Source organism: Salvelinus fontinalis, chromosome 19, assembly GCF_029448725.1.
Source record: "Salvelinus fontinalis isolate EN_2023a chromosome 19, ASM2944872v1, whole genome shotgun sequence".
NCBI lineage: Eukaryota > Metazoa > Chordata > Actinopteri > Salmoniformes > Salmonidae > Salvelinus > Salvelinus fontinalis.
This window is the reverse complement of record NC_074683.1, coordinates 33,545,692-33,573,180: the sequence shown is the minus strand read 5'-3', so window position 1 is coordinate 33,573,180 and position 27,489 is coordinate 33,545,692. Positions and strand designations below refer to the sequence as shown.

Sequence of the window (27,489 nt, the reverse complement as noted above, 5' to 3'; positions counted from 1 at the left end):
AGCATATAACATGCTGCTCTTTCCATACAATATGCGTGACTCGTGAGCCGTAATAAGTCATCCCCAAGGCCTTTCTTAAGTCACTAATCTTTTTCCAAGTACTGTAGCCTGTCTCGTGTACTTGTGTACAATTCTCAGAACCTCCCTATGACAGGCTAAAGACACCTCCGTGTAGTAGGACGAATGGACAATGTGCTCTTAATATGGGCGAGTTGGCTTACTTGTTCCTCTTTGTGTGAGAGTTTACATTACCAGAATTACTAAGTACAGCAGGGTAGAAGGCTGTGTGTGTTCATGGAATAAGTACTGCTGTGACTCTGCACAGCACGCTGGAATTAGTCCCTGGGGTCCCCTGCTATGCCTCTGTTCAACTCAGCACTTCTGCACACACAGGCCATCTTCTGCCGTTCATCATTGGCGAGGCCTGTGATGTTTTGTGATAACTCTTCAGAAAGGCACAGAAAGCCTTCCATATGGATCCATCAGGTTTAAACTGAAGGGGCGTGACCTCCATAGCTTAGGTTATGTAGCCGATCCCTAGAGGGGTGATGCTGTGAAGACAGGGCTTTACCAACCAATGCAGTGTGTGTGTGTGAGGATTCAATCAGGGAGTTAACATGGAATTATGTTCTCCCCAGTCAGCATGTAGGTTTGTCTGTACTCCCCATTTTTTTTATTTTTTATTCTTGTTAGATGGAGCACTTGTTGCCCCTTCTGGATGTGCAAGTTTGTTAGCTGAGTGCTGATGTCAATAGTACTGTATAGTAGGATTGGCCATTATCCAGATTGAATTACCGTTCCTGTACCATACCGGGGTATACGTGTCACCGGCAGTGCACACACAAGGCGTTATTTCTTTCTAAAGATAAAAATACATGCAAATAATGTTAACAAACGCTAACAAATTACTAGCGGATTCTAGATAAATATTAACAAGTGCAAGCGAATATACAGTACCAGTCAAAAGTTTGGACACACCTACTTATTCAAGGGTTTTTCTTTATTTTTACTATTTTCTACGTTGTAGAATAGTAGTGAAGACATCAAAACTATAAAATAACACATATGGAATCATGTAGTAACCAAAAAAGTGTTAAACAAATCAAAATGCATTTTATATTTTAAATTCTTCAAATAGCCACCCTTTGCCTTGATGACAGCTTTGCACACTCTTGGCATTCTCTCAACCTGCTTCACCTGGAATGCTTTTCCAACAGTCCTGAAGTAGTTCCCACATATGATGTGCACTTGTTGGCTGCTTTTCCTTCACTCTGTGGTCCAACTCATCCCAAACCATCTCAATTGGGTTGAGGTTGGGTGATTGTGGAGGCCAGGTCATCTGATGCAGCATTCCATCACTCTCCTTCTTGGTCAAATAGCCCTTAAACAGCCTGGAGGTGTTTTAGGGCATTGTCTTGTTGAAAAACAAATGATGATCCCACTAAGCGCAAACCAGATGGGATGGCGTATCGCTGCAGAATGCTGTGGTAGCCATGCTGGTTTAGTGTGCCTTGAATTTTAAATACATCAGTGTCACCAGCAAAGCACCATCACAACTCCTCCTCCATGCTTCACGGTGGGAACCACACATGTGGAGATCATCTGTTCACCTACTCTGCGTCTCACAAAGACATGGCGGTAGGAACCAATAAGGACAGATTTCCAATAGTCTAATTTCCATTGCTCGTGTTTCTTGGCCCAAGAAAGTCTCTTTCTATTGGTGTCCTTTAGTAGTGGTTTCTTTGCAGCAATTCTACCATGAAGGCCTGATTCACGCAGTCTCCTCTGAACAGTTGATGTTGAGATGTGTCTGTTACTTGAACTCTGAGACATTTATTTGGGCTGCAGTTTTCAAATGAACTTATCCTCTGCAGCAGAGGTAACTCTCGGTCTTCCTTTCCTGTGGCTGGCCTCATGAGAGCCGGTTTCATCATAGTGCTTGATAGTTTTTGCGACTACACTTGAAGAAACTTTCAAAGTTCTTGAACTGTTGAAATGTTCCCGGATTGACTGACCTTCATGTCTTAAAGTAATGATGGACTTTTGTTTCTCTTTGCTTATCTGAGCTGTTCTTGCCATAATATGGACTTGCTCTTGTACCAAATAGGGCTCTCTTCTGTATACCACCCCTACCTTGTCACAACACAACTGATTGGCTCAAATGCATTAAGAAGGAAAGAAATTCCACAAATGAATTTTTAACAAGGTACACCTGTTAATTTGGCTCCTGAGTGGTGCAGCGGTCTAAGGCACTGCATCTCAGTTGAACTACAGACCCTAAGCATTTCACTGTACGGTTGTATTTCACCTGTTGTATTCGGAGCATGTGACGAATAACATTTGATTTGATTCTGACCTACAGCTTTCTGCCATTTAAAAGGTCCAATGATGCCATTTTTATCTCAATATCAAATCATTTCTGGCTAGCAATGTAAGTACTTTACTGTGATTTGTTTTCAATTAAAAGGGTCAAAATAAAAATAGCTTCTTTGCAAAGAGCAATTTTATTGCATGAATTTTGCTAGGAGTGTCCGGAAGTGGCCTGAGTTGGGAAGGGAAAACTGAAAACTAGCTGCTATTGGCAGAAAGTTTTGGCATTTTCTTTCTTATTGGTCTTTTAACTAATTTACTGCCTTGTGTTATTCCCACCTCAGTGTAGAAATACATATAAAAACACAGAAAAATCATGTTTTGGACTGCAATGGGCCTTCTAACTCCTGTAAATGTTTTATTTCCAGAAGAATACATTTCAGAACCGTCATTCTGTATGAGTGTTGCCAGACTGGCTTGACTTGAAAAGATTTGACATATCATCTCTACAGCGATCTGTCCATTGGCCAGGTTGTCACGGTCAGCTTCCTTTCTGTGTTGCAGACCCTGGTTGGACCGTAATGACCGCACGCTTCCAGTTGCCTGCTGGCAGATCTTACAATGTCCGGGCATCAGAGCTGGCACGCGACAGGCAGCACACTGAGGTGGGCTGCAACATACTTCTCTTGGACAACACTGTCCAAGCCTTCAAAGTTAATGTAAGTATCACAATAAACTCTAGTATGTTCATGTTAATGTACAGTGCTGTCAAAGTATTCACACCCCTTTACTTTTCCCACATGTTGTTATGCTACAGCCTGAACGCAATACCCCATAATGTCAAAGTGGAATTATGTTTTTTCTAATGTTTACAAATTAATAAAAAATGAAAAGCTGAAATGTCTTGAGTAGTAGGACTGTTGCGGTTACCGTATTACCGCCACACTTGCGGTCACAAGTCACGAAGGCAGTCAAATTCCACATGACCGTTTAGTCACGGTAATTAGGCTTCTCCAAGCTCTGATGCTGCTGCTGATCATTAGTAGCCTACCAAACGTGCTAACTGCCTGGTACTCAATCATCAATCAATCAAATGTATTTATAAAGCCCTTCTTACATCAGCTGGTGTCGCAAATTGCTGTACAGAAACCCAGCCTAAAACACCAAACGGCAAGCAATGCAGGTGTAGAAGCACGGTGGCTAGGAACAACTCCCTAGAAAGGCCAAAACCAGGAAGAAACCTAGATAAAGACCTAGATGCTTTTATCCAGAAACTCAGCACTCTATTGTCCCTCTTATCACTCTGACATCAATGCAAATGAGAGCCCATGAGCTCATGTTGCGCAACAGTTCTATAGGCTATGCAATTGCGGGAGAAAACCGAGTGATTGCCACTGATAAAAAGAGGAGGATCCCATCAGCTTTCTATAGGCTAGGCCTATATTTATTTCTCAACTTTCCTAACATGAAGCACATTGCTTGTATTTACAACAGGAGTATAGCCTACCTGGCTGGCATGAAAATAAACCACGGGGAAAAGCGTCCTCCATTCGCTATTTAAGTGCATAGATGACATGTATTTTTTTTTCTAGCTGACCCTGTTTTGAGACAGGTGCATGATTATGGTCCATTCTAAATCAAAACAAATGTCACACATATATTATTTAGTATATGTAAAGACAAGATTAAATCAAGAAATGTCTGATGGGTGACGATATTAGCCTGTCACTTGTGAATTATATATTATCACTTGTGAATGATGCCCAGCATAAGAAACAATGCCTTTTTTTGCGACTTGTTCGAATCACACCTCATGTATCCTAGCCCATATGCCTATATGTTTTAATAAGGTTGGTATCACAACTAAAGTTACCAAATAACTTAAAATGAAGCAAATTAATCCGCTTTACAAAGGGTGTAGAGCCTAACTGGCATACATAAGCAGCGGGTAAGTTTCAAGTTTGGGGAAGATCATTTTCACAAAAAATGCTCCTTTTATAATTAAAACATTACATGCATAATTGCATTTGTGGTCACTTTTGATAGTGTTGTTGTCCGCTAATGGAACATTCGTGCTTATAGCCTAATACCATGTACGCATTGCTGCTCTTATAATGTGAAGAAATAGCCTAATAGTTGATCAACATTTTAAGCTAAAAGTCTGTTGCTGTCCCAGACATTCTTTGTAATTTTTATTTCTCGCACAGAATAGAATGGGTCAACTTTTGTACTATGGGGGAGAGTAGATTGACATGGGCTAGTGCTTTTACTGTTCATTAGGCTTACTCATCTTGTTGGCTGACGAAAGTAAATGTGGACAGTTCTTCCAATATCTTCAATAGGCACCTCGGAATTGGCTAAGGACACGCGCAGTGTCTGTCTTAACTTGTAGCCTGTGAGAAAGACCGATAATGTGACGGAGAGCCATATGAGTGAGAGACGCTTTGGGTTGCGCAGCACACTCAGGGAGAAGGGTACAACGCAGCACTCTGGGCTACAAAAGGCATGGATTTTTTTGGGGGGGGTGCATTACGGCCATAAAGGTGATGCCACTGTGAAATTCGAGAAATTATCAAGTACTTGTCAAATTGTGAAAGAGAGACTATTGGAGTGTGTACAGCCTGCTCAAAAAAACTAAGCAGAGCTCATGCCTTTCAAGCAACTGTTTTCAAATCTTCATTAGAATCTCGTCATGCCACCTTACTATGTATTAAAAATCAAAACACAGCCCAAATTTGCAGAACAACTAAAGTTACATTAACAACAGAACATTAAGCATATTGGCGTACCTATTTCTTTGTTAGTCGCTCAACACAGGATATCTGCGTGTGCGCACTTTCTCAAATCATTTGGAGAATTATTATTTTTTCCCCCAGATTTGTTAAATTGTATTCTTCATACTATAAAATAATATAAAATAATGCCACGGAATTATAAGCAAATCTTGTCTGCTAAATTAACTAGTGTTGTAACCCACAGCCATTTGTCATAGCCAGATCAGGACCCAACATAAGGACAACTCAGAGTATTCTGTTCTTCTGAAATAGACTACATTTTCTTCATACCATTCTTCTTTAGACCTGTCTAAAATAAATAATGGATTTATTGTGGTGGTGTAGGCTATATTACATGGATTTATTAGCCTACAAGCCATTTTAAAAAGTATATGTGTGGAAGCCATGAGATGCTAAATGTGTTTGTTAATTAATGGTAAATTACCATGAGACTGACAGTTATTCGCCTGACAATTTCGTGACCACCATAGTCTTGAGTCAATAAATATTCAACCCCTTTGTTATGGCAAGCCTAAATACGAGTACAAATTTGCTTAACTAGTCACATAATAAGTTGCATGCACTCACTCTGTGTGCAAAAATAGTGTTTAATGTGATGTTTTTTTTTATGACTCCCTCATCTGTGTACCCCATACAATTATCTGTAAGGTTCTTCAGTTGAGCAGTAAATTTCAAACACAGATGCAACTACAAAGACCAGGGAGGTTTTCCTATGCCTCGCAAAGAATGGCACCTATTGGGTAGATGAGTAAAAAAAAAAAAAAAAATGACATTGAATATCCTTTTGAGCATAGTGAAGTTATTAATTACACTTTGGATGGTGTATCACCCAGTCACTAAAAATATACAGGCGTTCTTCCTAACTCAGTTGCCGGAGAGGAAGGAAACCACTCAGGGATTTCACTACGAGGCCAATGACGACTTTAAAACAGAGTTTAATGGCTGTGATAGGACAACTAAGGATGGATCAATTAAATTGTAGTTACTCCACAATGCTACTGTAATTGATAGAGTGAAAAGAAGTAAGCCTTTTATTAGAATAAAAATATACAAACATGCATCCTGTTTGCAATAAGGAACTAAAGTAATACGGCAAATAATGTGGCAAATTAACTTTGTCCTGAATACACAGTGTAAAGCTGTTATTGTACAATCCAGGTGTGCAAAGCTTTAGAGATTTACCCAGAAAGACTCACTGCTGTAATCGCTGGCATAGGTTATTTAACATTTATTGACTCAGAGGGTTGAATACAATATTGTTATTGTATTCAATATAATATTTTTTTTAATACAAATGTTAGAATTGTTCTTCCACTTTGACATGAGTATTTTGTTGTTGTTGTTGATTGTTGACAAAAAATGAAATCTAATTTAATCCCACTTTGTAACACAACAAAATTAAATCTAGTTTAATCCCACTTTGTAACACAACAGAATGTGGCAAAAGGGATGTGAATTCTTTCCTCCTAATCCATTGTCATGTGCTGTTACTCTTAACCATGTCGAAAGCACTACATGGCCATGTCCCAGAATAGGTAGATCTTTCAGGGCTATCTTTCTCCTATAAGATACCCAGGACTGTAACACCACAACATGTTGCAAATCTAAGATGGAAATGTCCCCCATCCGTTCCTTCCGTCCTCTGCAGGGTGGTGGGGGTTGAGGCCTGGGCTGTAGCCCTAGCTCTTCTCACCGTGAAATGCCTGACATTCTTTCTCACATAGTAGCTTCCCTAAGGGCTGTCCATTCAAGTACATACTCGCTCACAGGCACGTCTTTCTAGCTACACACACACACACACACACACACACACACACACACACACACACACACACACACACACACACACACACACACACACACACACACACACACACACACTGGGTGCCAATTATGGATGTAAAAAATCAGTGTTCAGAGTAGGCATGGGTATCGTTAAGATTTTAACGGTATTGCTACTCTTACCGATACTGCTTATCGATCCGGTACTTTAACAGTATTCCTATCGTTTTTTTTGTTGTTTTTTTTAATTACGAGAGGAAAAACAAAACAAATGAAGATCATAATTAACATTTGCTTTATTTTCTGAAATGTAAAATACACAATTATTTACAGCAAAAGAAACAGCAATGATTTGAACAAATCACTAATTATAGACTCTAATGTTGTGATGATGGAAATGTAAAACAAAATAAAACAATATTTTCTTGCAAAAGAAAATACAGTGGTATAGAACAACAGGGGTGGGGCATGCAGGTAGGCTGCAAAAGGACTAACAGTTCTTAGCAGTTCTTCTGGAGAAAGATGAACATATTTGCCTTCTCTGGCAGAAGTCGGGACCTCTCCTGGCTTATTGTGTTCCCTGCAGTCGAAAATACCCTCTCGCTAGGGGTGGATGAGGCTTGAGCAAAGAGGTAGCTTGTTGTAATGTTTGTGAGGAGGGGCAGAGTAGCTCTCTTCTCCCACCACCACAACACAGGATCTTCAGCCATGGGGATGGGAGGCAGGTCTTTGGGATGGGAGGCAGGCCTTTGTAGAGCTCGACCTCCAGGTCAACACGTTCGCTGAGGGACGAGGTGTCCTGTTGGATCGTCAACTTCAACTCCCTGTCTTCCTCTGAGAACAGCTCCTCCAAGCATCTCCTTGTTTTGTACAATGGAGGGGTTGTCTCCTCCATTTCCTCTCCTTCTCATTCAGACTCCTCCTGTTGCTGCTGCTCTGTGTCTGTTTGCTCCGGCTCCTCTGACAGCCCTGGTGTTGCTCCTGTCACATTGGCCTCAACAGTTGCTTTCCTCAGCCTGTCCCAGGTGGCGTAACTCACCAGCCTCCCTTTAAATCTGGGGTCCATTGCTGTGGCCTCATGCAGGAAGGCTTGAATGTCCTCATCCTGATAGCGCTCTGAGAGATTCTCCCAGACCTTCTCTTTGATGGTTGCCACAAACGTTGTATCTTCATGCTTCACAGTGAAGTGCTCTTCCAGTTTGTGGAGGATGGGTTTGATCTGTCCACAGGGGGTATTCTTTTCACATGACACACACAGTGTGGATGTATGGAGGATTCTCATGAGCTGGACAAACTCCTCAGCCTTATGGAAGTCCTCGTCCTTCAGATGGTCCAGGTTGTCCTTGGTCATTGCTTTTCTCAGTCATGTGTCCAAGGCTACTGCTTGGATCGCTGCCTACTGTTCCATGAATCTCTCTATCATTAGATAGAGTTCCATCTGGTCCTGACATCAAGAATGAGTGAGTGTTGTGGAAGGTCTGAAACAACATCAAAAATCAACATACATTTAATTACCACACACTTGAATATTGAATTAAATTGTTAAATGTGGGGATTTCAAAATAATACTTTAATAGATTGAACTGGCTTCTTACCAAGGAGCTGCTGCTTTTCCTTCAAGACTGTTTTGGACATCGAGGATCTCTTGAACCACACGGCCACTGCTCTGATTCAGGCTTCCCATTTATTAATGGAAGTAATATTGTAGATTTTATGTGCTACTAGCTTTACTGTGTGCACAAAGCTCTTGATGGCAACATCCATATTGCCAGCAATATCAACAGTCACAGCTACAATCTTTGTCGGCTCTGTCTCAAACTCTTCCAGAATGTCTTAGATCTCCTCTGACACTACTTCGCCAGTTTGCGATTTGTACACTGTCCTGGTGTGGAGGACCTTCTGTTTTACACTGTCCTGGTGTGGAGGACCTTCTGTTTTACACTGTCCTGGTGTGGAGGACCTTCTGTTTTACACTGCCCTGGTGTGGAGGACCTTCTGTTTTACACTGTCCTGGTGTGGAGGATCTTCTGTTTTACACTGCCCTGGTGTGGAGGACCTTCTGTTTTACACTGTCCTGGTGTGGAGGACCTTCTGTTTTACACTGGCCTGGTGTGGAGGACCTTCTGTTTTACACTGCCCTGGTGTGGAGGACCTTCTGTTTTACACTGTCCTGGTGTGGAGGACCTTCTGTTTTACACTGTCCTGGTGTGGAGGACCTTCTGTTTTACTTACACTGTCCTGGTGTGGAGGACCTTCTGTTTTACACTGTCCTGGTGTGGAGGACCTTCTGTTTTACTTACGCTGTCCTGGTGTGGAGGACCTTCTGTTTTACTTACACTGTCCTGGTGTGGAGGATCTTCTGTTTTACACTGTCCTGGTGTGGAGGACCTTCTGTTTTACACTGTCCTGGTGTGGAGGATCTTCTGTTTTACACTGTCCTGGTGTGGAGGACCTTCTGTTTTACACTGTCCTGGTGTGGAGGACCTTCTGTTTTACACTGCCCTGGTGTGGAGGACCTTCTGTTTTACACTGCCCTGGTGTGGAGGGCCTTCTGTTTTACACTGTCCTGGTGTGGAGGACCTTCTGTTTTACACTGGCCTGGTGTGGAGGACCTTCTGTTTTACACTGTCCTGGTGTGGAGGACCTTCTGTTTTACACTGTCCTGGTGTGGAGGACCTTCTGTTTTACACTGGCCTGGTGTGGAGGACCTTCTGTTTTACACTGGCCTGGTGTGGAGGACCTTCTGTTTTACACTGGCCTGGTGTGGAGGACCTTCTGTTTTACACTGGCCTGGTGTGGAGGACCTTCTGTTTTACACTGTCCTGGTGTGGAGGACCTTCTGTTTTACACTGTCCTGGTGTGGAGGACCTTCTGTTTTACACTGTCCTGGTGTGGAGGACCTTCTGTTTTACTTACACTGTCCTGGTGTGGAGGGCCTTCTGTTTTACATTGTCCTGGTGTGGAGGACCTTCTGTTTTACACTGTCCTGGTGTGGAGGACCTTCTGTTTTACACTGTCCTGGTGTTGAGGACCTTCTGTTTTACACTGCCCTGGTGTGGAGGACCTTCTGTTTTACACTGTCCTGGTGTGGAGGACCTTCTGTTTTACACTGCCCTGGTGTGGAGGACCTTCTGTTTTACACTGCCCTGGTGTGGAGGACCTTCTGTTTTACACTGTCCTGGTGTGGAGGACCTTCTGTTTTACACTGTCCTGGTGTGGAGGACCTTCTGTTTTACACTGTCCTGGTGTGGAGGACCTTCTGTTTGACACTGTCCCGGTGTGGAGGACCTTCTGTTTTACAATGCCCCGGTGTGGAGGATCTTCTGTTTTACACTGTCCCGGTGTGGAGGATCTTCTGTTTTACACTGTCCCGGTGTGGAGGACCTTCTGTTTTACACTGGCCTGGTGTGGAGGACCTTCTGTTTTACACTGGCCTGGTGTGGAGGACCTTCTGTTTTACACTGGCCTGGTGTGGAGGACCTTCTGTTTTACACTGGCCTGGTGTGGAGGACCTTCTGTTTTACACTGGCCTGGTGTGGAGGACCTTCTGTTTTACACTGTCCTGGTGTGGAGGACCTTCTGTTTTACACTGGCCTGGTGTGGAGGACCTTCTGTTTTACACTGGCCTGGTGTGGAGGACCTTCTGTTTTACTTACGCTGTCCTGGTGTGGAGGATCTTCTGTTTTACTTACACTGTCCTGGTGTGGAGGATCTTCTGTTTTACACTGTCCTGGTGTGGAGGACCTTCTGTTTTACACTGTCCTGGTGTGGAGGATCTTCTGTTTTACACTGTCCTGGTGTGGAGGACCTTCTGTTTTACACTGTCCTGGTGTGGAGGACCTTCTGTTTTACACTGCCCTGGTGTGGAGGACCTTCTGTTTTACACTGCCCTGGTGTGGAGGGCCTTCTGTTTTACACTGTCCTGGTGTGGAGGACCTTCTGTTTTACACTGGCCTGGTGTGGAGGACCTTCTGTTTTACACTGGCCTGGTGTGGAGGACCTTCTGTTTTACTTACACTGTCCTGGTGTGGAGGACCTTCTGTTTTACACTGTCCTGGTGTGGAGGACCTTCTGTTTTACACTGTCCTGGTGTGGAGGACCTTCTGTTTTACACTGTCCTGGTGTTGAGGACCTTCTGTTTTACACTGCCCTGGTGTGGAGGACCTTCTGTTTTACACTGTCCTGGTGTGGAGGACCTTCTGTTTTACACTGCCCTGGTGTGGAGGGCCTTCTGTTTTACACTGTCCTGGTGTGGAGGACCTTCTGTTTTACACTGGCCTGGTGTGGAGGACCTTCTGTTTTACACTGTCCTGGTGTGGAGGACCTTCTGTTTTACACTGTCCTGGTGTGGAGGACCTTCTGTTTTACACTGTCCTGGTGTGGAGGACCTTCTGTTTTACACTGTCCTGGTGTGGAGGACCTTCTGTTTTACACTGGCCTGGTGTGGAGGACCTTCTGTTTTACACTGGCCTGGTGTGGAGGACCTTCTGTTTTACACTGGCCTGGTGTGGAGGACCTTCTGTTTTACACTGGCCTGGTGTGGAGGACCTTCTGTTTTACACTGGCCTGGTGTGGAGGACCTTCTGTTTTACTTACACTGTCCTGGTGTGGAGGACCTTCTGTTTTACACTGTCCTGGTGTGGAGGACCTTCTGTTTTACACTGTCCTGGTGTGGAGGACCTTCTGTTTTACACTGTCCTGGTGTTGAGGACCTTCTGTTTTACACTGCCCTGGTGTGGAGGACCTTCTGTTTTACACTGTCCTGGTGTGGAGGACCTTCTGTTTTACACTGTCCTGGTGTGGAGGACCTTCTGTTTTACACTGTCCTGGTGTGGAGGACCTTCTGTTTGACACTGTCCCGGTGTGGAGGACCTTCTGTTTTACACTGCCCCGGTGTGGAGGATCTTCTGTTTTACACTGTCCCGGTGTGGAGGATCTTCTGTTTTACACTGTCCCGGTGTGGAGGACCTTCTGTTTTACACTGGCCTGGTGTGGAGGACCTTCTGTTTTACACTGGCCTGGTGTGGAGGACCTTCTGTTTTACACTGGCCTGGTGTGGAGGACCTTCCGTTTTACACTGGCCTGGTGTGGAGGACCTTCCGTTTTACACTGGCCTGGTGTGGAGGACCTTCTGTTTTACACTGTCCTGGTGTGGAGGACCTTCTGTTTTACACTGTCCTGGTGTGGAGGACCTTCTGTTTTACACTGGCCTGGTGTGGAGGACCTTCTGTTTTACACTGGCCTGGTGTGGAGGACCTTCTGTTTTACACTGGCCTGGTGTGGAGGACCTTCTGTTTTACACTGTCCTGGTGTGGAGGACCTTCTGTTTTACACTGTCCTGGTGTTGAGGACCTTCTGTTTTACACTGTCCTGGTGTGGAGGACCTTCTGTTTTACACTGTCCTGGTGTGGAGGACCTTCATTTTTACATTGTCCTGGTGTGGAGGACCTTCTGTTTTACACTGGCCTGGTGTGGAGGACCTTTTGTTTTACACTGTCCTGGTGTGGAGGACCTTCTGTTTTACACTGGCCTGGTGTGGAGGACCTTCTGTTTTACACTGGCCTGGTGTGGAGGACCTTCTGTTTTACACTGTCCTGGTGTGGAGGACCTTCTGTTTTACACTGTCCTGGTGTGGAGGACCTTCTGTTTTACACTGTCCTGGTGTGGAGGACCTTCTGTTTTACACTGTCCTGGTGTGGAGGACCTTCTGTTTTACACTGTCCTGGTGTGGAGGACCTTCTGTTTTACACTGTCCTGGTGTGGAGGACCTTCTGTTTTACACTGTCCTGGTGTGGAGGACCTTCTGTTTTACTTACACTGTCCTGGTGTGGAGGACCTTCTGTTTTACTTACACTGTCCTGGTGTTGAGGACCTTCTGTTTTACACTGTCCTGGTGTGGAGGATCTTCTGTTTTACACTGTCCTGGTGTGGAGGACCTTCTGTTTTACACTGTCCTGGTGTGGAGGACCTTCTGTTTTACACTGTCCTGGTGTGGAGGACCTTCTGTTTTACTTACACTGTCCTGGTGTTGAGGACCTTCTGTTTTACACTGTCCTGGTGTGGAGGACCTTCTGTTTTACACTGTCCTGGTGTGGAGGACCTTCTGTTTTACACTGCCCTGGTGTGGAGGACCTTCTGTTTTACACTGTCCTGGTGTGGAGGACCTTCTGTTTTACACTGTCCCGGTGTGGAGGACCTTCTGTTTTACACTGTCCCGGTGTGGAGGACCTTCTGTTTTACACTGTCCCGGTGTGGAGGACCTTCTGTTTTACACTGCCCCGGTGTGGAGGATCTTCTGTTTTACACTGTCCCGGTGTGGAGGATCTTCTGTTTTACACTGTCCCGGTTTGGAGGACCTTCTGTTTTACACTGTCCTGGTGTGGAGGACCTTCTGTTTTACACTGTCCTGGTGTGGAGGACCTTCTGTTTTACACTGTCCTGGTGTGGAGGACCTTCTGTTTTACCTACGCTGTCCTGGTGTGGAGGACCTTCTGTTTTACTTACGCTGTCCTGGTGTGGAGGACCTTCTGTTTTACTTACGCTGTCCTGGTGTGGAGGACCTTCTGTTTTACACTGTCCTGGTGTGGAGGACCTTCTGTTTTACACTGTCCTGGTGTGGAGGACCTTCTGTTTTACACTGTCCTGGTATGGAGGACCTTCTGTTTTACACTGTCCTGGTGTGGAGGACCTTCTGTTTTACACTGTCCTGGTGTGGAGGACCTTCTGTTTTACACTGTCCTGGTGTGGAGGACCTTCTGTTTTACACTGTCCTGGTGTGGAGGACCTTCTGTTTTACACTGTCCTGGTGTGGAGGACCTTCTGTTTTACACTGTCCTGGTGTGGAGGACCTTCTGTTTTACTTACACTGTCCTGGTGTGGAGGACCTTCTGTTTTACTTACACTGTCCTGGTGTGGAGGACCTTCTGTTTTACTTACACTGTCCTGGTGTTGAGGACCTTCTGTTTTACACTGTCCTGGTGTGGAGGATCTTCTGTTTTACACTGTCCTGGTGTGGAGGATCTTCTGTTTTACACTGCCCTGGTGTGGAGGACCTTCTGTTTTACACTTTCCTGGTGTGGAGGACCTTCTGTTTTACACTGTCCTGGTGTGGAGGACCTTCTGTTTTACACTGTCCTGGTGTGGAGGACCTTCTGTTTTACACTGTCCCGGTGTGGAGGACCTTCTGTTTTACACTGCCCCGGTGTGGAGGATCTTCTGTTTTACACTGTCCCGGTGTGGAGGATCTTCTGTTTTACACTGTCCCGGTTTGGAGGACCTTCTGTTTTACACTGTCCCGGTGTGGAGGACCTTCTGTTTTACACTGTCCTGGTGTGGAGGACCTTCTGTTTTACACTGTCCTGGTGTGGAGGACCTTCTGTTTTACACTGTCCTGGTGTGGAGGACCTTCTGTTTTACTTACACTGTCCTGGTGTGGAGGACCTTCTGTTTTACTTACGCTGTCCTGATGTGGAGGACCTTCTGTTTTACACTGTCCTGGTGTGGAGGACCTTCTGTTTTACACTGTCCTGGTGTGGAGGACCTTCTGTTTTACACTGTCCTGGTGTGGAGGACCTTCTGTTTTACTTACACTGTCCTGGTGTGGAGGACCTTCTGTTTTACTTACACTGTCCTGGTGTGGAGGACCTTCTGTTTTACTTACACTGTCCTGGTGTGGAGGATCTTCTGTTTTACACTGTCCTGGTGTGGAGGACCTTCTGTTTTACACTGTCCTGGTGTGGAGGACCTTCTGTTTTACTTACACTGTCCTGGTGTGGAGGACCTTCTGTTTTACCTACGCTGTCCTGGTGTGGAGGATCTTCTGTTTTACTTACACTGTCCTGGTGTGGAGGATCTTCTGTTTTACACTGTCCTGGTGTGGAGGACCTTCTGTTTTACTTACACTGTCCTGGTGTGGAGGATCTTCTGTTTTACACTGTCCTGGTGTGGAGGACCTTCTGTTTTACTTACACTGTCCTGGTGTGGAGGACCTTCTGTTTTACTTACACTGTCCTGGTGTGGAGGACCTTCTGTTTTACCTACGCTGTCCTGGTGTGGAGGATCTTCTGTTTTACTTACGCTGTCCTGGTGTGGAGGATCTTCTGTTTTACACTGTCCTGGTGTGGAGGACCTTCTGTTTTACACTGTCCTGGTGTGGAGGACCTTCTGTTTTACACTGTCCTGGAGTGGAGGCCTTCTGTTTTACACTGTCCTGGTGTAGAGGACCTTCTGTTTTACACTGTCCTGGTGTGGAGGACCTTCTGTTTTACACTGTCCTGGTGTGGAGGACCTTCTGTTTTACACTGTCCTGGTGTGGAGGACCTGCTGTTTTACACTGCCCTGGTGTGGAGGACCTGCTGTTTTACACTGTCCTGGTGTGGAGGACCTTCTGTTTTACACTGTCCTGGTGTAGGTGACCTTCTGTTTTACACTGTCCTGGTGTAGGTGACCTTCTGTTTTACACTGTCCTGGTGTAAGCGACCTTCTGTTGTACACTGTCCTGGTGTAGGTGACCTTCTGTTTTACGCTGTCCTGGTGTGGAGGACCTTCTGTTGTACCCTGTCCTGGTGTAGGGGACCTTCTGTTTTACGCTGGCCTGGTGTGGAGGACCTTCTGTTTTACACTGGCCTGGTGTGGAGGACCTTCTGTTTTACACTGGCCTGGTGTGGAGGACCTTCTGTTTTACACTGTCCTGGTGTGGAGGACCTTCTGTTTTACACTGTCCTGGTGTGGAGGACCTTCTGTTTTACACTGTCCTGGTGTGGAGGACCTTCTGTTTTACACTGTCCTGGTGTGGAGGACCTTCTGTTTTACACTGCCCTGGTGTGGAGGACCTTCTGTTTTACACTGTCCTGGTGTGGAGGACCTTCTGTTTTACTTACACTGTCCTGGTGTGGAGGACCTTCTGTTTTACTTACACTGTCCTGGTGTGGAGGACCTTCTGTTTTACACTGTCCTGGTGTGGAGGACCTTCTGTTTTACTTACACTGTCCTGGTGTGGAGGACCTTCTGTTTTACACTGTCCTGGTGTGGAGGACCTTCTGTTTTACCTACGCTGTCCTGGTGTGGAGGATCTTCTGTTTTACTTACACTGTCCTGGTGTGGAGGATCTTCTGTTTTACACTGTCCTGGTGTGGAGGACCTTCTGTTTTACTTACACTGTCCTGGTGTGGAGGATCTTCTGTTTTACACTGTCCTGGTGTGGAGGATCTTCTGTTTTACACTGTCCTGGTGTGGAGGACCTTCTGTTTTACTTACACTGTCCTGGTGTGGAGGACCTTCTGTTTTACTTACACTGTCCTGGTGTGGAGGACCTTCTGTTTTACCTACGCTGTCCTGGTGTGGAGGATCTTCTGTTTTACTTACACTGTCCTGGTGTGGAGGATCTTCTGTTTTACACTGTCCTGGTGTGGAGGACCTTCTGTTTTACACTGTCCTGGTGTGGAGGACCTTCTGTTTTACACTGTCCTGGTGTGGAGGACCTGCTGTTTTACACTGCCCTGGTGTGGAGGACCTTCTGTTTTACACTGTCCTGGTGTGGAGGACCTTCTGTTTTACACTGTCCTGGTGTGGAGGACCTTCGGTTTTACACTGTCCTGGTGTGGAGGACCTTCTGTTTTACACTGTCCTGGTGTGGAGGACCTTCTGTTTTACACTGTCCTGGTGTGGAGGACCTTCTGTTTTACACTGTCCTGGTGTAGGTGACCTTCGTTTTTACACTGTCCTGGTGTAGGTGACCTTCTGTTTTACACTGTCCTGGTGTAGGTGACCTGTTTTACACTGTCCTGGTGTAGGTGACCTTCTGTTGTACACTGTCCTGGTGTAGGTGACCTTCTGTTTTACGCTGTCCTGGTGTGGAGGACCTTCTGTTGTACGCTGTCCTGGTGTAGGGGACCTTCTGTTTTACGCTGTCCTGGTGTAGGTGACCTTCTGTTTTACACTGTCCTGGTGTGGAGGACCTTCTGTTGCACACTGTCCTGGTGTAGGTGACCTTCTGTTTTACACTGTCCTGGTGTAGGTGACCTTCTGTTTTACACTGTCCTGGTGTAGGTGACCTTCTGTTTTACACTGTCCTGGTGTGGAGGACCTTCTGTTGTACACTGTCCTGGTGTAGGTGACCTTCTGTTTTACACTGTCCTGTTGTAGGTGACCTTCTGTTTTACACTGTCCTGGTGTAGGTGACCTTCTGTTTTACACTGTCCTGGTGTGGAGGACCTTCTGTTTTACACTGTCCTGGTGTGGAGGACCTTCTGTTTTACACTGTCCCGGTGTGGAGGACCTTCTGTTTTACACTGTCCCGGTGTGGAGGACCTTCTGTTTTACACTGTCCCGGTGTGGAGGACCTTCTGTTTTACACTGCCCCGGTGTAGAGGACCTTCTGTTTTACACTGCCCCGGTGTGGAGGACCTTCTGTTTTACACTGCCCCGGTGTGGAGGACCTTCTGTTTTACACTGTCCTGGTGTGGAGGACCTTCTGTTTTACTTACACTGTCCTGGTGTGGAGGACCTTCTGTTTTACACTGCCCTGGTGTGGAGGACCTTCTGTTTTACACTGCCCCGGTGTGGAGGACCTTCTGTTTTACACTATCCTGGTGTGGATGACCTTCTGTTTTACTTACACTGTCTTGGTGTGGAGGACCTTCTGTTTTACACTGCCCTGGTGTGGAGGACCTTCTGTTTTACACTGTCCTGGTGTAGAGGACCTTCTGTTTAACACTGCCCTTTCTTGTGTAATGCACTGTACCAGTGAGACAGTGGTCCTGGCAGAGACTGATCCACCCGTCTGATGTGATGGCCAGCTTTGGCACGTCCTTCAGCTCAGTGATCACATTGGTCTTTTCTACACTATACCAGGTAGGAATGAATGTGTCACTGAGGTAAGTCCTGGAGGGAGGGGTATATTTGGGTTGGGACTAACATACAACCCTTTTATACTACTATATCCTAAAAATTTATCCAACTCAACATATACTGACAGACTGTTCCCTAAAGCCCTTGGACTCCACTGTTGCAAAGGGGTGTAGGCTTTTCATTTTGACCTTGGTCACGGCTAGGTGGCACTCATTCACCCTCTCCTCATGCATCCTCCCACTAGCTGTCAGCGTGAAGGGGCTTTGGGCTGGTCTTTGGCTTGGACCAGCAGTATTAGAGGGAGGAGTGGGTTGGTTCATTGTAGCTGCAACTTTAACAAAAAAGTTGCAACATCTTTAAATGGGTGATTCAATTTATGAACACACCCATAGCTAAACAATCAGCTGGCTAATGGTTCCTTTTGATCAGGAACCCATGTTCTCATAATTGAGTTAACTCAGTGTGTGGGCTCTAGGCTGCTAGCATACATACCTAACGTAGATCAGCCAATGACAGATGAACTACGAGCTAGGCAGTCGAACTGTGCATTTCTCTGCCTGTACATGATGCACTTTCGATAGATGTTTGGACAGATCGCATGTGTTTCTGCCCTAACAAGCAAAACTCTTGTTGCATTGTGGCAACGAGCATTGTCAGCATCGACTCTGGTGACGTGTATCCACATTTTTGTATGTTTAGTTCTCTCTGCCATCGTCACTAATTAAGAGCAGGGTCTTTGTGCGTGCGACAGGCTCCTCGCGAGAGCGATCTCGCTTCTGGATTGGGAATAGTGAAAATGCATCATAGACAAATGTCTTAATCTTATTGCAAATTAGAAACGGTTGGTGAGATGATAAAATGTACAGGATAACGTTTATGTAGCAATAATAAATAGAAAATGTATTTTCTTAATTTCTCCAGTTCCGAAAGCAGAACCGATAATGTCAGAGTTGACCGATAATACGGTCTTTTATAATTTAGCCCCGGGGCCCATTTAATAGCTGGTTTCGGGACCCATCCCTAGTTCAGTGTCTTTTTTGCGACACCAGTGTCTTCCCTCCTGATGGGGAGCAGTCACTGCTTCTGCCAGGTTATTTGATCATGAGGCAGCCAGCCAGTCACAGAATGTTCGCCACAGGACATTTGTTTTTTCTTCATGTTGTCATTGTTCCGAAAGAGGAAAATCCTTCCTCTGTGAAGCATATTGAGCGTGTTCAGATATAAACATTCTTATTTTAATTTTAATTTAGCTAGGCAAGACAGATAAGAACAAATTCTTATTTACAATGACAGCCTACCGGGGAACCGTGGGTTAATTGCCTTGTTAAGGGGCAGAACGACAGATTTTTACCTAGTCAGCTCGGGGATTCGATCCAGCAACCTTCCGGTTACTTGCCCAACGCTCTAACCACTAGGCTACCTGCCGTCCCAAATGGCCACACAATCATATTAAATGTCAGGAAGAATATGAAAGCGCTTGCACAAACCCCCCTCCCCATGTTATTTTTATTATATAATGTGGGAATATGTGAATTATATTATTACGTAACTTCTCTGAGTAATTTTTTTTCTGGTTGATACTGTATATATATATACTCCATCTGTTGCCGTGGTAGCCCGGCTATAAAAGGAGCTTGTGACACTGATCTTGGCTCAGCAGCTAAATTAATAAAGCTCAACTTTCCTTCGATTTCCTTCCTCAGTTCCGCATCGATTTGTACTCTGCAGTTCCTGGAAAGCCATCCGTCCCTGGCATAGCAAGAGTTAGATTGATCAGATTTGTCCAAGCCTTGTCGTGACCTACATTCCCTGACTGAACAGTTCCTCTGAATGTGAAGGGAAACTGAGAAAACAAGATGTAGTGATGAGAAAGTAGGAAGGGAGGAGGAGTGAGGATGATGAACGGGACAGTAAGAAAGAACCTGGATGATTGTTGGTGTCAAAGACGGGTCACTAAATATTGTCACTAAACAACTAACATCGGTTTAATTACTTGAATTCCATGTAGTATCAACTCAAGAACTTTGTGGGACGCTGGAAGGGAGTTTTCATTAAGCAAATATTCAACCTTGCTCAGCTCAGAAACATGGTAATTAACTACAATGATCATAATCCATTGCACCTGTTTTTCCCAGCTCAGGCAGAGATGGATACACTTTTATGCCTGCTACGTTAGGTTAGATGCACACAGACCACAGCCTGAATGAGAGGAATGTGCACATCACAGCAAGGAGAGAGGGATAGAGACAGTTTGTTTATGTATGCCTCATCTTCTTTGAAGAACTAGTAAAATGATTGTCAGACAGCTCTGCAGCTAGCCTAGCAAACTAAATAGGATGACTAACGACAGTACAATATGGGGAGTATATAGATAATGTTGGCTGGCTGCTACTGTCTGAGCAGAGATGAGCTAATGACTAAGGAATGAAAAATAATAGCCGTCAAATAAAAGCTAAGTAACATACACAACTGAAATGTTTTATTTCATAGTAATTTCCTATGTTTCTATTTATTTACCCAATGTGGACCTGACAGAGGCAATAGAATATGTTCGATGATAACTGCTTTTTGCTTTGGAATTTCCATTAAAAAGCTCCTTCTCACTCTCCATGCCTGCCTCCTCCTTTGCCTGCCTCTTCCTCGCTCTCCCTGCCTGCCTGCCGCCTCCTTTCCCTGCCTCCCTCCTTGCCTGCCTCCTTTTCTCTCCCTCCCTCCCTGTCTATTTGTCTTCTACTGCTCCTGAACAAGCTGTCTCATGTCACTCGACATTTCCCTCATTCCTCCAAGCTCAGGCTCTAGCAGTGCCTCAAGCCTCCTTTTCAGAGACTTTACCAGAGATCCATCTAGCTCTCCCTTTCTTATGATTGCAACCATGTTCAGTATGTTTACATGTAAATACTATATTTCTCATACATATAGGCTTTTGTGCATTGACACCACATCTATTTTAGAGATATAGTTTCCATTCAGACCCCAGGCTTGTATTCACCTAACATTCTCCCCCTCCCTCACTAGTCCAGTCCTCACACCATCTCAGGCGCTGGCTCACAGATAGTGGTGGGGTTATTGATAAAGATCAGCACAAAGACTGTATGGCCCTGTCTGCCGAGTCGTCAATCATCCACTCACTCTCTCTCTCTCTCTCTCTCTCTCTCTCTCTCTCTATGTCCCAGCCCAGTCTTCAGTGAGGATCTCAGAATGGGACCATTGCCATTGTCCTCCACAGATAACTGAAGTATCTTTCAAGACCTGTGTTAATCTAACTTTCCCATTTATTATCCAAACCTCACAGAGAATGTGTCAGCCCAGTTTAAATAGTTACTGCCTATGTCAAATCAAATTTTATTGGTCACATACACATATTTAGCAGATGTTATTGCGAGTGTAACAAAATGCTTGTATGTGGCATCGATATGAGTCAAACATGAATTCTAGTGTCAAAATTGACTATAAAGTGTAAATAGGATAATGTTGGTCATAAAGTCACTCCTCTAAAACTGAGTTTGGAACATCCTTGCGTCACAGCGGGTAATTGAAGGTTGGGTTTTGATTTAATGATGTCCACTGGCATGGAATGCTGCGGTGATTGCTCTCTATCCAATAGCATAGACCTGCCCAGCGGCTCCAACTTTGTTCAAATAAGATTGTTTTACTTGAGAAGTACTGCACCAAACACCTTAGTTAGATATAAAATTGCGCAACTAAAACATTGTTGGGAAAAACATAGATTAGAATCACTGGCCACTTTTAGAAATGGATCACTAGTCACTTTAATAATGTTTCTGTATCTAGCGTTACTCATCTCGTATGTAGAAACTGCACTCCACACTATTCTACGGTATCTTAGTTACTTTTAAATTGTGATTACATATTGCGTCCTCCATTTCATATGTGTATATAGTGTATTGTGTTCTATACTACACCACTGACTGTTAAACGGCCATCTCCAGCACATCAGAGGCTGCTGCCTATAGACACAGATTAGGAAACACTAGCCACTTTAATAATGTCTCTGTATCTTGCATTACTCATCTTATATGTGTAAACTGTACTCTATACTATTCTATGGTATCTTAGTCACTTTAATTGTGTGTAAATATTGCGTCACGCATCTATTTGTGGTCTGCTGGAGGTCATTTTGCAGGGCTCTGGCAGTGCACCTCCTTGCAGAAAGGCGGAGGTAGCGGTCCTGCTGCTGGGCTGTTGCCCTCCTACGGCCTCCTCCACGTCTCCTGAAGTACTGGCCTGTCTCCTGGTAGCGCCTCTATGCTCTGGACACTACGCTGACAGACACAGCAAACCTTCTTGCCACAGCTCGCATTGATGTGCCATCCTGGATGAACTGCACTACCTGAGCCACTTGTGTGGGTTGTAGACTCCGTCTCATGCTACCACTAGAGTGAAAGCACCGCCAGCATTCAAAAGTGACCAAAACATCAGCCAGGAAGCACCCCCCTATTACCAGCCTGTTCAACCTCTCCTTCGTATCATCTGAGATCCCCAAGGATTGGAAAGCTGCCGCTGTCATCCCCCTCTTCAAAGGGGGAGACACCCTGGACCCAAACTGTTACAGACCTATATCCATCCTGCCCTGCCTAGCTAAGGTCTTCGAAAGCAAAGTCAACAAACAGATCACTGACCATCTCGAATCCCACCGTACCTTCTCCGCTGTGCAATCCGGTTTCCGAGACGGTCACTGGTGCACCTCAGCCACGCTCAAGGTACTAAACGATATCATAACCGCCATCGATAAAAGACATTACTGTGCAGCCGTCTTCATCGACCTGGCCAAGGCTTTCGACTCTGTCAATCACCATATTCTTATCGGCAGACTCAATAGCCTCGGTTTTTCTAATGACTGCCTTGCCTGGTTCACCAACTACTTTGCAGACAGAGTTCAGTGTGTCAAATCGGAGGGCATGTTGTCCGGTCCTCTGGCAGTCTCTATGGGGGTACCACAGGGTTCAATTCTCGGGCCGACTCTTTTCTCTGTATACATCAATGATGTTGCTCTTGCTGCGGGCGATTCCCTGATCCACCTCTACGCAGACGACACCATTCTGTATACTTCCGGCCCTTCCCTGGACACTGTGCTATCTAACCTCCAAACGAGCTTCAATGCCATACAACACTCCTTCCGTGGCCTCCAACTGCTCTTAAACGCTAGTAAAACCAAATGCATGCTTTTCAACCGTTCGCTGCCTGCACCCGCACGCCCGACTAGCATCACCACCCTGGACGGTTCCGACCTAGAATATGTGGACATCTATAAGTACCTAGGTGTCTGGCTAGACTGCAAACTCTCCTTCCAGACTCATATCAAACATCTCCAATCCAAAATCAAATCTAGAGTCGGCTTTCTATTCCGGAACAAAGCCTCCTTCACTCACGCCGCCAAACTTACCCTAGTAAAACTGACTATCCTACCGATCCTCGACTTCGGCGATGTCATCTACAAAATAGCTTCCAATACTCTACTCAGCAAACTGGATGCAGTTTATCACAGTGCCATCCGTTTTGTTACTAAAGCACCTTATACGACCCACCACTGCGACCTGTATGCTCTAGTCGGCTGGCCCTCGCTACATGTTCGTCGTCAGACCCACTGGCTCCAGGTCATCTACAAGGCTATGCTAGGTAAAGTGCCGCCTTATCTCAGTTCACTGGTCACGATGGCTACACCCACCCGTAGCACGCGCTCCAGCAGGTGTATCTCACTGATCTTCCCTAAAGCCAAAACCTCATTTGGATGCCTTTTCTTCCAGTTCTCTGCTGCCTGCGACTGGAACGAATTGCAAAAATCTCTGAAGTTGGAGACTTTTATCTCCCTCAACAACTTTAAAAATCTGCTATCCGAGAAGCTAACCGATCGCTGTACATAGTCCATCTGTAAACTACCCACCCAATTTACCTACCTCACCCCCATACTGCTTTTATTTATTTACTTTTCTGCTCTTTTGCACACCAGTATCTCTACTTGCACATGATCATCTGATGATTTATCACTCCAGTGTTAATCTGCTAAATTGTAATTATTCGATTTATTGCCTACCTCATGCCTTTTGCACACATTGTATATAGATTCTTTTTTTTCTACCATGTTATTGACTTGTTTATTGTTTACTCCATGTGTAACTCTGTGTTGTTGTCTGTTCACACTGCTATGCTTTATCTTGGCCAGGTCGCAGTTGCAAATGAGAACTTGTTCTCAACTAGCCTACCTGGTTAAATAAAGGTGAAATAAAAAAAATAAAAAAAATAGGAACTGAGAAGTGGTCTGTGGTCACCACCTGCAGAATCACTCCTTTATTGAGGGTGTCTTGCTAATTGCCTTTAATTTCCACCTTTTGTCTATTCCATTTGCACAACAGCATGTGAAATTTGTTGTCAATCAGTGTTGCTTCCTAAGTGGACAGTTTGATTTCACAGAAGTGTGATTGACTTGGAGTTACATTGTGTTGTTTAAGTGTTCCCTTTATTTTTGTGAGCAGTGTATATATATATATATATATATATATATATATATATATATATATATATATATATATATATATATATATATATATATATATATATTCTTAATCCATTACTTACTTAGATTTACGTGTGTTTTGGGTATATGTTGTGAAACTGTTAGATATTACTCCACTGTCGGAGCTAGAAGCACAAGCATTTCGCTACACCCGCAATAACATCTTCCTAACACGTGTGTTTGTGACCAACAAAAATTTGATTTGATTTGGTGTCATCTGAGGGTTGAGGCTAAAAATAGTGTACACGGGGAGAGGCTGCGCTTCCCCACTCTGTCAGCGCATGTTTGACAGTCAGCAGCCCAGAGCTGCCAGTCTGCTCCCTGTGGCTTAGAACTGGCCTGGGGCTGTGACATGGACTTACCTCTGTGGAGCTCTGTGTCAACACCATCACCTCACTGGCACAGCACTGCTGTGTGCCACATGGGAGGCAGGGGGAGAGTGGGAGGGGCAGAAGGGAGACAAGTGGTTGTCACTGTGTCCCTGATGTGACCGCGCTATGGGAGACGGACAGTGATAGGTAGCAGCTACTCAGACCTGGCTGCCATGGAGACTTGAGGCATGGGGAGTTTGCTAGGAGACACACACAAATAATTTGTTATTTTCTCGCTCCCTCTTTCTCACCCCCTCCCCCTCTCTCTACAGAAGCACAACCAGGGTCAGGTCTTACTGGAGGAAGTGTTTAAACACCTGGAGCTGACAGAGAGGGATTACTTCGGCCTGCATCTGTCCGACGACTCCTCCGACAGCCCGGTAGGTGCCAAGGTCAGACTCTTGATGGCAAAACACCTTTTTACACTTCAGTCAACACTGTCTCATTCACTACTGTCCATCTCCATCAAGTCTTTCACTTGAGGACAGCCTTTTCCTGCTCTCACCTAAATGTAACTCTCTGTGGGGAATTTAGTCTTCAGACAAGTGTGTTGCTGTGAGAAATGGATGGGGATGGGGAGTTATTGTTCTACATAACCCATTGTACAATCCATCTGTTAGCCTAAGTCATGTTGGAAGCCTGTATGTTAATGGGACATTGCCTGCCACTACACACTATACTACAACACAGCTGATGGTCGCCTCGCTTCGAGTCCTAAGGAAACTATGCAGTATTTTGTTTTTTCACGTATTAATTTTTATGTTGTCACCCCAGAAAATCTTAAGTGTTATTACATACAGCCGGGAAGAACTATTGGATATAAGCGCTAAGTCAATTTACCAACATTACGACCAGGAAAATGACTTTCCTGAATCGGATCCTTTGTTCGGACCACCACCCAGGACAATGGATCTAATCCCAGAGGCCGACCCAAAACAACGTTGCCGAAGGAAGAGGCAGACGGAGCGGCCTCCTGGTCAGGCTCCGTAGGCGTGCACAACGCCCACCGCTTCAGAGTGTACTACTCACCAATATCTAGTCTTTAAACAACAAGGTACACGAAATTAGAGCAAGGGTTCCCTTCCAGAGAGACATCAGAGATTGTAATATTCTCTGTTTCACGGAAACATGTCTTTCTCGGGATACGTTGTCGGAGTCGGTTCAGCCACCGGGGCTTCTTCATGCGTCGTGCCGACAGAGATAAATACCTCTCTGGAAAGAAGAAGGGCGGTGGTGTATGCTTCATGATTAACGACTCATTGTGTAATCATAACAACATACAGGAACTCAAGTCCTTCTGCTCACCTGACCTAGATTTCCTTACAATCAAAAGCCGGCCATATTATCTGCCAAGAGAATTATCGTCAGTTATCGACACAGCTGTGTATATACCCCCTCAAGCAGATACCACGGCGGCCCTCAAGGAACTTCACTGGACTCTATGTAAACTGGAATCAATATATCCTGAGGCTGCATTTATTGTTGCTGGGGATTTTAACAAAGCACATCTGAGAACAAGGCTACCTAAATTCTACCAGCATATTGATTGCAGCACTCGCGCAAGCAATACATTGGACCACTGCTACTCTAACTTCCGTGATGCATATATGGCCCTCCCTCGCCCTCCCTTCGGCAAATCCGACCACGACTCCATCTTGCTCCTACCGTCTTATAGGCAGAAACTCAAACATGATGTACCGGTGACTAGAACCATTCAACGCTGGTCTGACCAATCGGAATCCACACTTCAAGATTGTTTTGATCACGTGGCCTGGGAAATGTTCCGGGCAGCCTCAGAGAATAACATTGATCTATACGCTGACTCAGTGAGTGAGTTTATAAGGAAGTTTATTAGAGATGTTGTACCCAATGTGACTATTAAAACCTACCCTAACCAGGAACCGTGGATGGTGGCATTCGCGCAAAACTGAAAGTGCGAACCATAGTTTAACCATGGTAAGAGGACTGGGAATATGGCCGAAAATAAACAGTGTAGTTATTCCCTCCGCAAGGCAATCAAACAAGCGAAATATCGGTATAGGGACGAAGTGGAGTCGCAATTCAACGGCTCAGACACGAGACATATGTGGCAGGGTCTACAGACAATCACGGACTACAAAAATAAAACTAGCCACGTCACGGACACTGATGTCTCGCTTCCAGACAAACTAAACACCTTTGCCCGCTTTGAGAATAATACAGTGCCACTGTTGCGGCCCGCTAACAAGGGCTGCGGCCTCTCCTTCTCCGTGGCCGACGCGAGTAAGACATTTTAAACGTGTTAACCCTCGCAAGGCTGCCGGCCCAGACGGCATCCCTAGCCGCGTCCTCAGAGCAAGCACAGACCAGCTGGCAGGTGTGTTCACGGAATTCAATCGCTCCCTATCCCAGTCAGCTGTCCCCACATGCTTCAAGATGTCCACCATGGTTCCTGTTCCCAAGAAGGCAAAGATAAATTAACTAAATGACTACCGCCCCGTAGCACTCATTTCTGTCATCATGAAGTGCTTTGAGAGACTAGTCAACGATCATATCACCTCCACCTTACCATTTTAGAATAAGGCTTTCAAGGACAACAACCACCCGAGCCACTGCTTGTTTACCACGCTACCATCCAGTAGGCGAGGTCAGTACAGGTGCATCAAAGCTGAGACCGAGAGACTGAAAAACAGCTTCTATCTCAAGGCCATCATTAAACAGCCATCACTAACTCAGAGATTCTGCTGCCTACATAGACTAAAATCACTGGCCAGTTTAATAAATGGATCACTAGTCACTTTAAATAATGCCACTTGAGTAATGTAAGATATGTTAACATTATTAATCTCATATTTATATACTGTACCTTATA

At 45.2% G+C, this 27,489-nt stretch overlaps 1 protein-coding gene across 2 annotated transcripts in view; it reads left to right on the top strand.

Annotated features, from left to right (window-relative positions):
• The window catches only part of LOC129816638 (tyrosine-protein phosphatase non-receptor type 4-like), a 111,968-nt gene that overhangs the window by 28,149 nt on the left and 56,330 nt on the right, over positions 1-27,489 (top strand). Inside the window, exons 2-3 of one of the 2 annotated variants that reach the window (XM_055871368.1) lie at positions 2,875-3,029; positions 24,911-25,030. In XM_055871368.1, the coding sequence (XP_055727343.1) occupies positions 2,892-3,029; positions 24,911-25,030 (258 nt within the window). In that variant the 5' untranslated portion in view covers positions 2,875-2,891. The remainder of the gene's footprint in view (positions 1-2,874; positions 3,030-24,910; positions 25,031-27,489) is intronic. The other variant, XM_055871370.1, reaches the window with a different exon arrangement.